The sequence below is a fragment of the Scomber japonicus genome, chromosome 1 (assembly GCF_027409825.1).
Source record: "Scomber japonicus isolate fScoJap1 chromosome 1, fScoJap1.pri, whole genome shotgun sequence".
In the NCBI taxonomy this organism is placed as follows: domain Eukaryota; kingdom Metazoa; phylum Chordata; class Actinopteri; order Scombriformes; family Scombridae; genus Scomber; species Scomber japonicus.
Window position 1 is genome coordinate 34,977,207 of NC_070578.1, and position 15,729 is coordinate 34,992,935.

The following is a 15,729-nucleotide window of genomic DNA, read 5'->3' on the forward strand; positions in this document are numbered from 1 at the left end:
CGATAGATACAAACACGATTATAGATCATCATCATCATCAACAAAAACAACAACAACAACAAAAAAACAGAAAAAAAAAAAAAACAGTCAACAATAGCTATGTTAATATTTGAGATGTACGTATGGTCACCAGCCATAACATGTTAATACATATGGTACTTTAAATAATAATACACCTAAATGAGTAAAAGTATCACCTCTGCAACAAAATTATGAAAAACAAAAAGAATAAATAATTGTATCTACTTTTAAGTACTGATTCATATGGCAGTGACACTGAAAGAGTCTGAATACAATGAAATCCCGACGCCGCCTCTCAGCGAGGGAGCGTCGGAACAAAGATGCACTGTGTCGAAGGCGTTAACATCAGTCTCACCCCAACCCCCACCCTGCCTCCCCTTCCCCCTCCCCCTCTCCCGACGTTTCGAAGGGTTCAAATGGGTTCATGTCACATTCACGCTTTGGTGGAAATCTTCTTCTTCGTGCACAAAACATACAGGTGAAGTCAGATCGGCTCTTAAAAAAAACACTCAAAGTGGCTATAAGAGCTCAAAAAAACAACAACAACAACAACAAAAAAAAAAACCTCAAACATTTTCAAAACACGGAGACGAAAATCTGTGTATGCAGCAAAAAAAAAAAAAAAAAAAAACTGTAAAAACTAACAACACACATTTTAGCTGTGGTGTGTGTTTGGACTACAGACTCTGTGTCTGAGTGTGCACAAAGTACAGATCACTGAATCTGAAAAGACACATTCAACCAAGCCGAAGATGGCGGCTTGAGCTCCAGACGTGCCTGTCAAAAACAGAATAAAGGCACCATAAGAGAGTTTCTGCATGTTTTAGTCCACTTTAATACACATCACACATACACTGCATGGATTAGTGAGTATTTGATAATTGCTATGTAGTGTTTTAGATGTTGTAATCTTCTTAAAAACTTAGGTAGGTAAAACTTGCTGAAGGAGCTGTGTGCTTTTAGGAGGTATGACATCTATACTGTGATGATTTAGTGTTTTCAAAGTTTCTAAAAGTAACATTTTCTACATAAATTAAATGTATGGAAGCCAGAGTTTGATTAAGAGGTGTAAAAAAAACCACAATGAATTAAATGTAAAGTTAACTGTATGCTTTGGAAATAATATAAAAGTTCATGCAATTCGTAGTAAATAGACTAAAACATGCAGACTCTGGTATGGTCCTTTAATTGTGTGATGATGACTCAGCACGAGCCGAGGAGAGAAAGTTTCCTCTCTGACATTAGACATCAGACAAACAGAAATCATCAGTCAGGAGCTTCTTTCTTTCTTTTTTTTGCAGGATTCAACATCTGTCAACATCTGTCTGTGTCGTGGATCTGCTCCCGTCTGATCCGACTCCAAAACACCTGTTTGCTTGAGCCTTTGTAATATTTGGATTTTTGTTGTTTTGTTTTAGTGTATCACATTATCATATCAAGTGCAGGATACAAAAGGAAGTACTACAGAATTGCAACAAAACTAATAAAAGAAAACAAAAAAACAAATTAACCCCTGCTGTCATCGATTGGTGCGGAGACACACGTGCTCAGTTGAAAAAAGGAGAGGGGAGGGGGGGGACACAGAGGAGGGGAGTTTCCTAACCAGCTTATTATCGATATAAACCTATTCTTATACAGTCTGTACTCCAGACAATAAACTGAGGATAAATATTAAGACACAGAATAACCATGAAAATTCAGAATTTAAAATAAAAAAAAGGAAAAGAAATAATTCCATGTCGGCCTGCGTGGACCGAACAGACGCGGAGGACAACGTTACACAGCTGCAAGACAAGACTTATCTGCAGGCATCATCATCATCATCTTCGTGTGTGTGTGTGTATCCGTGGTGATTTCAGCGTCTGTCCCGCCTTGACAGCGTCCGGCCAGCAGGTGGAGGTAAAGCGCTAAATTAGACAATCTCTGGGAACAACAACAACTACCCCCTTCATGGATTGACAGCGTGTGATATCTCCGGTGTTGCAATCGTCTCTCTGCGACACGGCGAGTGAACGAGAGAACGAGCGAGTGAAAAAAAAAACAAAACAAACAAATCTACCTCTTTCTTTTCTCTTCACACATTTCTCAATCCTCCTTTTACCCCTCCAAGAAAGATATATTCTTATTTTAGTGTGTAACATGCAGCTTAAGCACATCACCCTGCTTTTTAGAGAAGAAAAAAAAACTAAACAATAACTTGAACCCATTATCTGAACATGCAGACAGATCCCACTGATGATACAGCTGTTATTAAATCCTAAAGTCTCCCATTGTGTATAAAAGCCGTCGTTTTCATACATAACTCACCTTGCGAAGGGCTCTTGAGTTCAAAGAGTTCATACAGTACATGCTATGGATAAAACAATATGTAACTGACCCCGGTGCTAAATTCACTTCCTGCTTCAACTCACACACACTCACATGAACAGACTCACAAAACATGATTAGACATGACATCATCTTCCTTTGCGATTTTCAGCCCCGATCAGAGGTCCGGCCTCTGATGTCTTTCTCCTTTAAACATCCGCTTCCCTTTCCAGTATCACTTCTCAAACACCAGGCTTGATTCCTTTCTCCTTTACGACTTTCTGCATCTTTCTTTTCACAGCTCGTTCTTCCTCTCACCCTCTCTTTCTCTCTCCCTTCTACACATCTGCTCTGCCTCCATCTGTCACTCTCTTCTTCTTCTTCTTCTTCTTCTCTTACTCTCTTTCTCTCGGTAGATTTTAACGCCAACACGTCTCGGCTGTTGATGTTGGCTGATTAAATAAAGAATAAGCACGTTGGTTTGTAAACTAGTGTGATGGCTACTCATGGGACGTAAAGCTGGTGGGCAGCCGAGGCTTTACAGAATATTACACCGTTCATACCTGAAATTCATGTTTCTGTACCCTTTGAAAGTAGCATCATTATGTAAACAATAAATACATAAAATACAAATTTTTTTTTTGCCACCCAATGTTGAGCGAGATGCCTTGCCGAGCTTTACAAGCGTCCTCGCTGGACACTCGGTCCTCACTGAAAACAGTCAAGGAAATCCTGCGCTTCCTTCGGTGTCGTGTAGCTCTGCTTGTCTCGTCTTGTTTCTGTGTCTGAGGTACTGTTATGGGTTTTTGAAAGGTGCCACGAGCTGTGGTCGACGTGCAGGGACCAGAGGGGTGTCGGAGAGGGAGAGGGCCTCAGTCTCACTGGGCCCTGATCCACAGCCCAGCGTCTCCCTTCTGCTGGGGCTGAGTGGACTGTAGTAATGCTTCTGGCCCCCCCAGGGGGGCGCTGTTCACACACCGTCCAGGCCATTTTCAATGCTTTTGTCTCTCCTCACCCAGACGCAGGTGACTGTGAGCATGCTGGCGTAGCAGGAAGTGTGTTTTTGCGACCCGATGGACGGTGCCAATGTGATAGCTTGTGTTAGCCGTTGGATGATCGGCTCTCTTGTGTTTCTTGGATCCCGCCCGGTCCTTTGGTTGAGCTCTACCATTGGCTACAGGGAGAGGGGACGGGAGGGCCGGTGACCTCGAGGTGACTTATCGTAAGAGAGCCTTGTGAACCTGCGCTGTCCCGCTGCTCTCACTCAGGTCCTCATTTCATATTGTTGATGTGCGGTCGGCTCCGTCTGAGCGGGAAGAGCAGAGGAGAGAAAACATGAGGATGTAACTCGTCACCAGTGTCGACACACACACAGTACAAACAGTGCGGATGTCGAGTAAAATGATGTTTTCATTTTGTTTGTAACAATGAACAGTGAGGATGTCTGCAGGCTGCTAAAATCAACCCCTCCTGTTTCCCTCCATTTCTCCCAGTCAATGCTGGGTTGTAGCTTGACCCTGAACATAAATAAACAGGTTATTGAAGTCCGACACCGACCTATTTATCCAATTAGCTTGTTCCCTATTAGCCAAATAGATGCAGAGGCAGCATTTACCTTTAATACTCTCCTCTGCCTTTGGAACAGGCTGCTTATTTCTCTTAAGGTGGATTTATACAGACAGCAGCCCCTCAACTAAAAATATATGTCAGTATCTATGATTTGAGTCGATACTGAGCTTTATACTTATAAAACTGGCTAAAACTGGATAAATGCTAAATGAGGTAACCTCGTATTATTACCGAACAGGAGACTACAGCTGTGCAAAATACTGTTAACGTTCTTTAATTTGCTGTGAAAGAAAGTGACGATGATGGCAAGCAGAGGTTTGCATTAGAGATGAAAACTAGTCTCACTGCCAGTCTCCTAATAACTAACACAAACTCCTTTCTTTATCATGGCTTTACATCCTTTTTGACCCTTTTTGTGCTGCAGAGTGTGAATAAAATCTGATTTGAAGAAGCCATGAGCCGTTTGCAACTGAGGCTTGAAGCTTTTTGTGGCTCTGCGGACTGTAAGGGGCCAGGGCGCACACTGTCACGGTGCGGGAACAACACATCTGTCAAAATACTGATAGAAGCTTTCGGAGAAAAACAAGCGTCTGACAGCTGTTGCCTCTGGTGTGGCTGGACAGGAAAATGTTATCAAGCTACGCACTCTGACTTTTTTTTAAATTCCACATAAACATAAAAGTCTCCATCGTGATAGTGAAAGGGCAAATAAATGTCATGAATAGTGCCATACTAAAGTCATTGTTTGGTCTAACTGAATGTATTTAAGTTTGTAAATGATGTGGACTCACTCTTTCACATTATATTTATTCAGCAAAAAAAAAAAAGGTTGAGTGGGAACTGGGAAGAGAAAAAGAAAAGAAAAAAAACAACACGTCCTGTTGTTTTTGTGCAGTGTGATGTGTTGTTTTTGTGATATTTCAGCACCTTTTGTGATGAGTAACTGATTCACACTTAGTCTCAACTACATACACTCACCGTTAAAGTATCCTCCCTGTCTGCTGCTGCTGGGTGAACACTGCTGTTTTTTTGGGCTGCTGCTGCTCATTCAGACTCTTGTTTTACCAAATATACCGTCTGTCCACATATGATAATGATCATAAAAGTAAAGCATGCGTTTATCTGGATGAAAATATGTTAAACTAGAAGTAAGTTAAATGACCTGATTGATCCTTTATTGTTGGAGCAGCTTTGTGCAGTTACTTGAGCTAACAGCAGAGATACTCACTGAATTAACTTTACTGACTTCAGTCACACTACGAATCCTCTGAGAGACCTTTGGTTGCATCGAAGCTTTCTACACCATGTGAAAGTAAATTCACCTTGGATCTCGTTATAATCTCAGTTTTTTTGGGTGGAAACACTGGGATTGTCTCCAGGTTCAAGCTCCGACCATGTGCTAACTCTACCGGCTAAATCAGCTGTTCATAAACCACAACCTGTCATAAGATCGTCCTCTACAACATCCGATCTATCACCAACGAAGCCCTTCTGGTCAACAACTTCATCACAGACCACAAACTTGATCCACTTGGTCCAGAATGATTTTCTACAGCGAAATTCAGCAGCTTCACTGAGATTTGTTTGCTCTTTTTTTGTATAAAACTATCATCACTCTCTCTATCTAAACTCTTAATAACACCTACTAATATTCCTCTTCTGTACCCTTAGTGCAAAGTAATCTAAGTAATGTTAGATTGCAATGATCTAACACTATATGTCAACTCTACAGCCCACACAAGGTCATATCTCTGACTTCATTTGTTGTTCGGCATCGCTCTATATAACGTAACCTCGGCTGAACTCCAGCGAGCTTGTCAGGCCGGCGGAGAGAGAGGATCGTCGGCTGTAGTCTGCCAGCGCGCTTCAGGATATCTACAGCAGCAGCAGGGTCACTGAACAAGATTATAAGTGACCCCTCTCGTCCTGGACATCACCTTTCCCGCCTACTTTCTTCTGGGAGAAGACTACAGGCCATTAAAAGCAGCGAGGCCAGACACGCTTACAGTGTTTTTCTCCGGGGCTGTGTCACTTTTTCATCGCGCTGGACAGTTTTAATAAACATACTGGACTTTTATATAACGCACTGAGAGCTGACCTTTGGCCCTTTTAGAGAGGATTTATTTTAGAGCAACTTTATTTATTCTAATTGTTCATTTCCTTACTTTTATATTTTTTACATTTTTACTCCTAACTCAGGGTTTATGTTTTCAATGCCATTAAAGGCACCTCAATAAAATGTATCATTACTAATATCATTATTATTATTAAAACAAACTCATTATCTGCATGCCAACCATGTCATTGTGAGCATCTATTTAGTTACTTGACCATTGTTTTTTATGTTTTATGTGTATTTGTGTTTTTTGCTTAAATGATGTATATTGTGTTATATGAAGCACCTTGTTACTTTAGTTTGGAAAGGTGCTGTAGAAATAAAGTATTATCATAATTAATATTAGTTAGCTCAAAGCCCTGCTATGGTTAAGCATCACAGAGCTACTGGCTTGGTTTCCTTAACCCCATGAACAAGTACTATAAATAAAAGTCAAGTATTTATCTTATTGAGTTTCCACTTAAGCAGGAAAGTGGATTATAATGTGACTCCATGCTAAGGTTATGTAACTAAACATGACAAACTACTCTGTACTCTTAAAAATGTACTGTATAATAAATAATCTGTGGAGTGACTTTACAAAATACAGCAGCTGAATATGAGCGTCAGTCCGGTGGCAGCTTGCTCTCACTTCTTTTTGTTACACTAGCCTTTCCAAAAATGACCAACTGCCGACTAAATGTCAACATCCGTTTCCTTATACCCATGAAACATTGTGTTTTGGATCTTTTCCTGTCGCTGGTTTTGATTCAGATATCGAGTTATGTTTCGAGTTCACCACAGCTGGATGATGTTTCGCTGCGAGAGGCTAGAAAGATCGAGACTCTGGTTAAGGGAGGAGTTTTTTTTTTTTTTTAGTTAGACAAACTCCTTCGTTCTGCTGCCCGGTTCTGCTCGCTGCTTTCCCCCACTGCTGACACACACACACACACACACACACACACACGCCACATAAAGCAGCACTTGTCCACCGTTCTGTGCAGAGTACTGAGGCCCACTGTCTTCACCTCGGTCGAGTTTTGGGATGGGGGGAGTTGGCACTGATTTTTAACCCAGGCCAAAATTCACTGTACCTTAGAATATTTTTTACACACACACACACACACACACACACACACACACACACACACATACACACACATACACACACACCAAACCTGTGCAACCCAGTTCCCTGACTAATTTTGAGTGGTTAAGAATGAAAGCTTAGTGTTGATGGAAAACCAAAATTGAGCCAATTTTAAAGTCTGAGTCACAACCCTTGTCATCAGAAACGAATTCACCCGAACCCACAAAATAAAGGAAAAGGCCTCACAAACAAAGACGTAGCGTGACAAAGACGTTCATTTAACCAGTTACTGTGACAATCAAAGAACTCAGTGTCTCCCTTTAAGCTGTAGATTTGTGCCTGCTGTGTGTTCACGTCACTCTGCACCTTCCAGACATCAATATGATTTACAGAAGATACTTTTTTACCATTTGTTGATATAATGTTTCATGCTTGAGCTAGTTCAAAGCTATGAAATCAGTGATGCGGCTGACAGAGAGTGAATTTATTAATCACCACACCCGCTAATATATCACTCGGCCCTGTTGCACTTTCCTCTGCTGTACAGTACATAGAGAACATGAACCAAAATAGCAGGTCACACAGCCTTGTAGTCAACTTAACGGTGGCACTAGAGGAAAAGTCAGGGGATCGCCTTCATCCTCTGGGGGCCACGAATGTCTGCACGAAATTTCATGGCCGTCCATCTAATAGTTGTCGAGATATTTGAGTCTGGACCAAACCGGTGGATCGGCTTACTGAGCTCAACAACACCGACTTCCCTCGAGATGTGCTGCTAGTTTGGCTGAAAAATGAAAATAAACCACTGCAAGTTTGTTTTGAGTTGCACATTTGAGTGATTGAGGTTAAGTGTGAATCAGTCACTCGCCACAAAGGAACCGGGATATCACAAAAACAACACATATTATGATATAACAATATAATGACAGAGAGTTACACTTGTAAAAATGTCTCATTCGTGAAATAAAGGTCGGTATAAAAAGCCACAGCGGTGTCAAGCAGACAAAAGACATACAAACCAGGATAATGTGATAAACATGTTTCGAGGGACACGAATAACCACATTACGCTTTTTATTCCACCTACAGTGAGACGGAGACTGACAGCAGAGGAGATCAGCATGTCCCTTTTTTTAATCTCTTGGAACAACTCATGACTCATGTATAATGTTTTCAGACATCAGGACCAATTAAAAACTCTCTCTGTGTGTGTGTGTGTGTGTGTGTGTGTGTGTGTGTGTATGTGTTACCTCCCAAGGCGTGCTCTGTCATACTCAGACACAGAGACTCAAGGCGATTGTTGATGTCTGGCTCCGTCACTGGTAACTGAAGATCTGAAAAGCAACAACAACAACAACAAAGTATGAGCAACATCATCATTTTGATTAAACTACCTATCTTTAAGTATACATATATATATCATCTCTTTATATTTGAAGATGTATGATGGCATATTAGGGTCATATATGTAAAAAAAACAAACTGGCCTGGAGGAAGGGGGTGAATATTTCGAGAAAAAACTTTTATGAGGATTTCTGAGATTAAAGTTAGTACATTTATGAGAAATTCAATGTCAAAGCCTGGATGCTTAGGATGATATGGTGATTCTTGGCTAAGATAACAAGTATCTCCTTATTGCTAAACCAACCTGAAAAGTACAATTTTAACAGTTCTTCCACAGCAGGCATAACGCATGACAAGCAACGTCTCTCCACTGTTGCAAAGTGAGGCTATGTGACTGCTCGGCAGAATAAAACACATTTTTTCAACTTTAAAACAAAATGTGTTTACATATTTCCTATATTTTCTGTTGGTATCTTAATAAAGAGAACAGCAAAGCAAGTGGTGGCTTAAGACTTTTGCACAGTGCTGTATATATCCCCTCTTTATACTTGAAGATGTGATCGAACATAATCAGATTACAGATTCTTGCTTACAGTGTATCCATGGCTGTAATAACATGAATACACAGTGAACAACAGCTCCTACAGCCATTTTATAACTGTTATATTATAATTAATGGATGCTCATCGCTTAAATTAAACCTCACACATGACTTGAAATCCCCCCCTATCTCCTTTTTTTAACTCTCAGGTGTGACTTGCTGTTGGCTGCCTCGGCTTCAACTGTGAGCAGGGTGGAGACTGTTTTGGAGAGGGGTGGGTTGAGGTTGGATTATATGTGTGTATTGGAGGAGGAAGGGGGGGGGGGGGGGTTGTATTTGGGCCACAGCACAGCCTAGAAACCTCTTCCAGCCATAGCTAAGTCTTTCACACAGACTGGGCAGTGAAAATCCCTTGTGGCCGGAGAGAAAAGCTGAGTTAGGCCCAGTAGTCCACAGTCGGCTATTTATAGGCTCCAAATCCTCCCCCCCACCCCCCCTCTCCACACACACCCCTACCGCCCCCTGTACACGCAGAGCGAGACAAACATACACCCAAGTAAACTGTACACACATGCACACACACACACACACACTTGTTCCTTCATCCCTTCATTTTCTCTGCTGTGTCTCACTTAATAAGTCCCTTTATCCATCTGGTGGCAGAGAAATGTGAACACATACACAGAGAAGGGTGGAGGTGGAGGATGGAGATTTTTTTTTGGGAGGGGGTTATTCTGGCCGTAGCCCAGTTATAGTCACCCTTGAGGGCGACTGCTATGTCTGCATGACTCTGCAGAGTTGTCAAAGAAGAGATGGGGGGATAGAGAGAGAGAGAGAGAGAGAGAGAGAGAGAGAGATAGAGAGATAGAGAGAGAAGAGAGAGAGAGAGAGAGAGAGATAGAGAGAGAAGAGAGAAGTGGGAAAGTTAAGAAAGAGAGTGTGTCAGGGAGAGAAGGAAGGGAGGAAAGTGGGCCAGGGAGCCCCGTCCTCACTGCACAAAGAGCCTCATTGTGAGACTCCTCTGACTCTTTCCTCTCTCCCTGCCTCCATCTCTTCCTCTCTCACATACAGTTCTCACCCTCCCCGCCCTCCCTCCGACTTCCCTCCCCCCTCTTTTTTTTGGCCCTCTCTTTTTTCCCCTCTTAATTCTAAAAAGAGGACACTTCTGGTGTGTAGAGGAAGTCCTGACTTGTGCTATTACTGTCTGCTGTTCCTATAAGTCCAGTCAGCAGAGGTTACTACAGGTCATTCTGCTTGACGTCGATGGTTACCGCGACCTGAGTCTGTGTGGACGCTGATTGTGGGTAAGGGGGGGGGGCTTTTGGGGTGAGTCAAGTCTGGAGGGTTTCAGGTCATGAATTTTAAAAAAAAGGCTGCTTGAGACAAAAATCACCCTTTCATGATTAGAAAATGCCTCCAGGGCAGGGCAAAAGTTAACCCCTCTGTTAACATGTAATCTAATCTTGCAAAAAGGCTCATACCGTCAATTCATAAGAGCCAATAACTGGCTTTTCAGTGTATTCTGGGAGAAACAATACACCATTATTGTACTAAAATATGTTTTCACTTCAATAACAAGGAGAAGATGAATATCACTTGAAGGATAAGTTCCCAAGTCTTTTTTCAATTTCAATGTAAGTAAATGAATGGGGGTCAAAATACATCAACTCTGGGTTTGTGGGAAAAAATATTCAAAAGTTTAGCTGAGCAGAAATCTGAGTTAGACCAAATTAAGTAGGTATTTTCCAAGGTTACAGTCTTTTTAGGAATTTCAATCCTTGTGCTCAAAGGAAGAAGAAAGTAAGAGGACGGCAGAAGAGGAGTAGCATTAAAATAGTTTTAAGAAGAGTATGGAGAGGAACAATTATTACAGTGAGAAGTAACCCTTTCAATATAAATAGGATTGTTTTAAGATTGACAAAGTTCTTTTAAGATACACCTTATTTGGTTTGGACTTAGATTCAAACTGAATGATGCTGCTGCAGAGTGGTGTATGTGCAAGGTGAAGAGACCTTATAAGAGACTTAATTGAATAGCTCAAAGTAAATTAGGAGCCACAGTGGAACATGCAACAGGGACGCTGAGGTTCACTGGGTGCTCCACTATCATTGCAATTTTAATATTCATATTTTTTTAATTAGTGAATTAGTTCAAGCCTAAAGTGGGTCAGAGCCTGGACATTATACGCAGATCCTCTCAGGCAAAAATGCAGACACCCAAACATAAGTGTCTTGAGTCAGTGGTCCAGAATAAACTTCATCTGTTTTTCTACCTGTAACCCTCTCTGGAAGTCTGGAAGTGTGAATAATTGTATGCTTCCTCTATAATAAAAAGACAGGAAGGTTGGAGTGTGTGTGTGCGTGTGTGTGCGTGTCTCTTGTGCGTTTCCTACCGGCTTGCTGGAACATGACCATGGTTTGTGGCGTAGTGTGAACCGGCAGGGAGCGGGTCCGCTGCACGGAGCTGTGGGTCCGACTGGGCATGCTGTTGCTGCCTCCGGGGTTGGCAAACCACAGACCCTGAAGAGAACATTTAAACAATGAGATAAACATCAACTTCTGAACACGTACTTCACCTCTGGGTGTGTGTTGGGATGAGATATGATTAAAAAAAAAAAAAACACTCATCTTTTTCAACATGAAAATCTCGTCTGCGGTCGGGCAGCTTAACGCTGATCTGTGCACCAAATTTTACAGATAACTGCTCATTAGTTTTTGGGATGTCTTGTTATCAGACAGATAAGTAAGATATATACAATTAACCTTCCCTGCTCTCGGAGTGTAGTAACTATCAGCTTCATTTAACATACAAAAGAGTGCTTAGATAATAGTCATCAAGGTTTATGAGATTTTCTTTATGCCAGTTTTGCCAAAATTGAAGATAGAAATGACCTATAAATATTAATTTACTAGTGATGTTTAATAATTTCCTGGGGTAAAGAGGGTGTATATTTAATGCCATCTGTGATACAAAGGAAGTTAAAGACATTATAGCTTGTTTTGAGCATATGCTGCATTCACATTATATATTCAGTGTTTTTATAACAGTTTTTAAAGAAATGCTGACAAAATAACAACAAGAAACTAAACTTATGACTCCTCCATGACCTGTGGATATCCCCATTTTATTGTCTGATATAATTTGACCCACAAATTTCAAGCTCCTCTTAATTAATGCTCATTGCCTACATCATCACAGACACACACTTCTAAAACTTTCACTGGTCAAATAAGTAAATGTGTAATGTGTGAGCTTAAAAGGAAGTTGAGTGTAAGATCAAAGCCGCAGCTTCTTCCAACATTTTCACCCCCCGTGTTTCTGTCTGGATGTCTGGCCCACACCTAATGACAGTCTCAAATGCTCACCACATGAATTCCTCACTGTAACCTGCCTATTATACCCCCGACACCACTACCTCTCTCCCTATGCCCCCCCCCCCCCCCTCTCCTCCTCCTCACGGCCCTCCAGTTCCGCGGGCCAGGGAAAAACAGGAAATGCCTGTGCACTGTTCTCACTGCCTCTGACTGGCTCTCTCACTCTCTCTCTCTCTTTCTCTCTCTGTCATTGCCCCTCCTCCTCCAACACCACAGCTACCTCTCCCAAACTATGACTCACATATTTTCCCTCTCCTTCTCCTCTCTCCCTCTCTCTCTCTCTACACATCCACACTACAGTCCCACACAAGAAGGTCCAGCGTGAGGAGGAGGAACCGAGGTATTTCCTCCCATTGTAAGGGATGAAAGTTATGTGGAAGAGAGAGAGAAAGAGAAAGAGAGAGAGAAAGGTTTCCAATGAAATGGGTCAGCCCAGACCAAAGTGTGCCAGGATGGGCCTGAAACAGCTCCACATCTCCTCCTGTTTCAGTGTTCGGAGCTGACGCAGGGCCTCTGGTATGTGGGGTGACCTGCCTACAAGTTCCATCCACCTCACTTCATTCGCCAAAACACCACTGCTGCTCCTCTCTCCCTCTCCCCGCATTTTTATGTCATGGAATAAAAAGCCTAATTCAGACAGAATACGTGCTGAAGAAGGAATTCTGTTGCCCAGGTTATTATAAACATCCTGGAATGTATTATTACATATTTCAAAATGTTCCTCTGTCTAGTCACGTATTTCCAGTCACACACTCACTACAATACCTCGAATTCAGCTGCATATTTTCTTCATTAGAGAACTTCAAATCTTCACACCTTTCAGGAAATAATGTGGACTACACCTCTTTGACCACCTCAACTGATACTAGATTAAGTAATAACACTAAATATATAAAAATGACAACCACTTTGTATGAAAGTGAACCAAACCACACGTTTTTAAGGTTTAGGACTGACATAATAAGTTGGTTGACTGTAACTTAAAGTCACAAATAGCAAACATGTGTGTTCCGTCTTCCCAAATGTGGGGATTAGGACTGCTTACTGGTAGAAGATGATGTTTGGAAATGTTACTTTCAGCTCTGGGAAATTATATAATGTAATTTTTCTCTATTTTTTGATATTGTGGTTTAAAGTGTATACTTGTTTAAGAACTGTTCACCACATATGCTATAGTAATTAAAATAATTAAAGCTACTAAATAGCAATTGGACATTGATATCAACGTCATACCCAGGAACTTTTGTCACCTCGCTGATTAAACTCTCACATCTCTCCTTTTTGTCCACCTCCTAATATCACTTCTTGCCCTCCCTGCTGGTTTACTCTCGTCTCTCCTGGTTAAGTTTGACTCACTTGTCTCCCCTGTTTGGGGCCGGTGGGCGTGCTGCTGGAGCTCCGAGGTGTGGGTCCCAGCAGCCCCCCGCTGCCCAGCAGGCTCAGCCTGGCACCAGGCAAGCTCCTGGAGGGCATCTGGAACTGGCGAAGGCTCCTCCTGGCCGACACGCTGCTCCCAACACAGCTAGCGGTGGGGAGCGAGTTGGACTGGCCGAATCCACGGCTGCAGAAGGAGGAGACAGAAAGTGAGATAGACGCAAACACTGGTTAAATTCCTGATCTCAGGTAGAGGGAGTATTAACAAAGGAGGAGTTATACATTCACTAAGGCTTACAAATAATGAGCTCAAGAAGGAGCAAGATAAGATAAATGAATACTTCAATCTGAATGTAAAAAAAGTCTTAGAAGTGAAGCTGTGGCGCTACTGACAAAAACATATTTCAGTTTTAGATCAATTTGGGGATTAAATCACTATTCTAATTTGATATTAATCTTTAGTCTAGCGGTGATGATCATTTTACCATGGGTAATGAATATGAAGGAAACACTGTTGATTATTTACAGCCATAAATCAGCTGTCTCTTCTCTCTCCCTGGACTACAGCTGGTTGTTTAAAGTTCAGTTCAAGGGGTTTAATTTCAGGCAGTACAACCAGAAAAAGAAAGCTATAATATGTCTGTGCCTGTTACCTCCTCTGCGGTCGGTACCCTGCTATGTCAAGGAGGGTTTTCCTAGGAATGGACCGGAACAGCCTCTGGACCTGTTGTTTCCATGACAACAGCCTCTTCTTCTGCGTCTCAGTGAAGGACTGATGGGGAGAGGGGAGTGGAGGGGGGACAGGGAGTACATATCAGGGATGAAATGAGGCATCGCTGGTGAACATGATTTGAGGTGTGTTCAGTCATAAAAATGAATTTTTTCTCTGTACCTCGTTAGCACAAACCTGACCACTTGTGTTCCAATGTACCGACTGTACGTTACCTGTAAGCTAATGATGCTAGTCATAAATGAATCAAGCATGTCTGAGGGGTTTGTGTCTGTGTGTTTTTTATTGAACTCAGCCTCTGACAGAACTATGCATGTTTCATAAGCAGACTGATGAAGCCCTGAAACACTGTCAAGACGTCTTTACATCTGTTCTCGCTGCTTCAGTTCACTTCACATTCTGCCTGAATGCACAGTCGAGATTTTCAGTTTACTGTCTAGCATCAAATTTCAACTTTGCAGTGTTGTACATCCCTGATATCACAAAGCAAATCTAAAGCATGAAACTACACGTTAATACTACCGCATCTTACTGACACTGATCTTCGCTTCTGATTTGAGTTTCAGCAAGCTTCTGTATGTATTCATTTATTCATGTAGTGATTCATTAATTCACAGTAGAGGCATCAGTAATAACCATTAAAAAAAAATCAGCTTATACAATAATAATGCCATATATTACATTATTATTAGGTTACAGAAGTCACCTCTATATTATTTGACCACATTATTCTCAAAGCTACAACATTAGAGGGCAATGTTTTAATAATAATAATCTATATTTTAGCAGATATCTGGAGTTATTGGAAATGTCTGCTGACTGATATTAATAATTGATATCGATATCAAACCCCAACAGTCCTTGTAAAGCCCTGTAGATATTTAACCAACTTCCGTGCTTAAAAATGTACTTAGGTCTGTCGGTCTATGCCTGGTCTCTATTATAAATAGCTCCCTTCAATCTGGTTTGTACCTCAGCTTATTTTAAACATGCAGTTGTTCAGCCTCTTCTGAAAAAAACAATAAACTAACCTTGACCCATCCCTTTCCCAAAAAACTGTAGGCCTTCATCTAAGCTGCCTTTTATCTCAAACATTTTAGAGAAAGTTGTTGCCAAACTGCTCACTGCTGGCCTGACTGCACACAACATTTTAGATAAATTACAGTCTGGTTTCCCTCAGAAGAACTCCACTGAATCAGCTCTGAGAGTTTCCAGTGACGTAATGAAGCCTTCTGATGTGGGTGAACGCTCTGTTTTGTTGCTGCTGGATCTTATGCTGCGTTCA

At 41.6% G+C, this 15,729-nt stretch overlaps 1 protein-coding gene across 1 annotated transcript in view; it reads right to left on the bottom strand.

The window, feature by feature from the left end:
• Nucleotides 1-2,819: 2,819 nt before the first annotated feature.
• samd4a (sterile alpha motif domain containing 4A) overlaps nt 2,820-15,729 on the bottom strand; it is a 66,288-nt gene continuing 53,378 nt past the window's right edge. The window contains exons 8-12 of the mRNA XM_053315557.1: nt 14,368-14,486; nt 13,697-13,901; nt 11,359-11,485; nt 8,332-8,415; nt 2,820-3,634 (exon numbers count right to left, since the gene is read on the bottom strand). Of these exons, the coding sequence (XP_053171532.1) occupies nt 3,606-3,634; nt 8,332-8,415; nt 11,359-11,485; nt 13,697-13,901; nt 14,368-14,486 (564 nt within the window). The 3' untranslated portion in view covers nt 2,820-3,605. The remainder of the gene's footprint in view (nt 3,635-8,331; nt 8,416-11,358; nt 11,486-13,696; nt 13,902-14,367; nt 14,487-15,729) is intronic.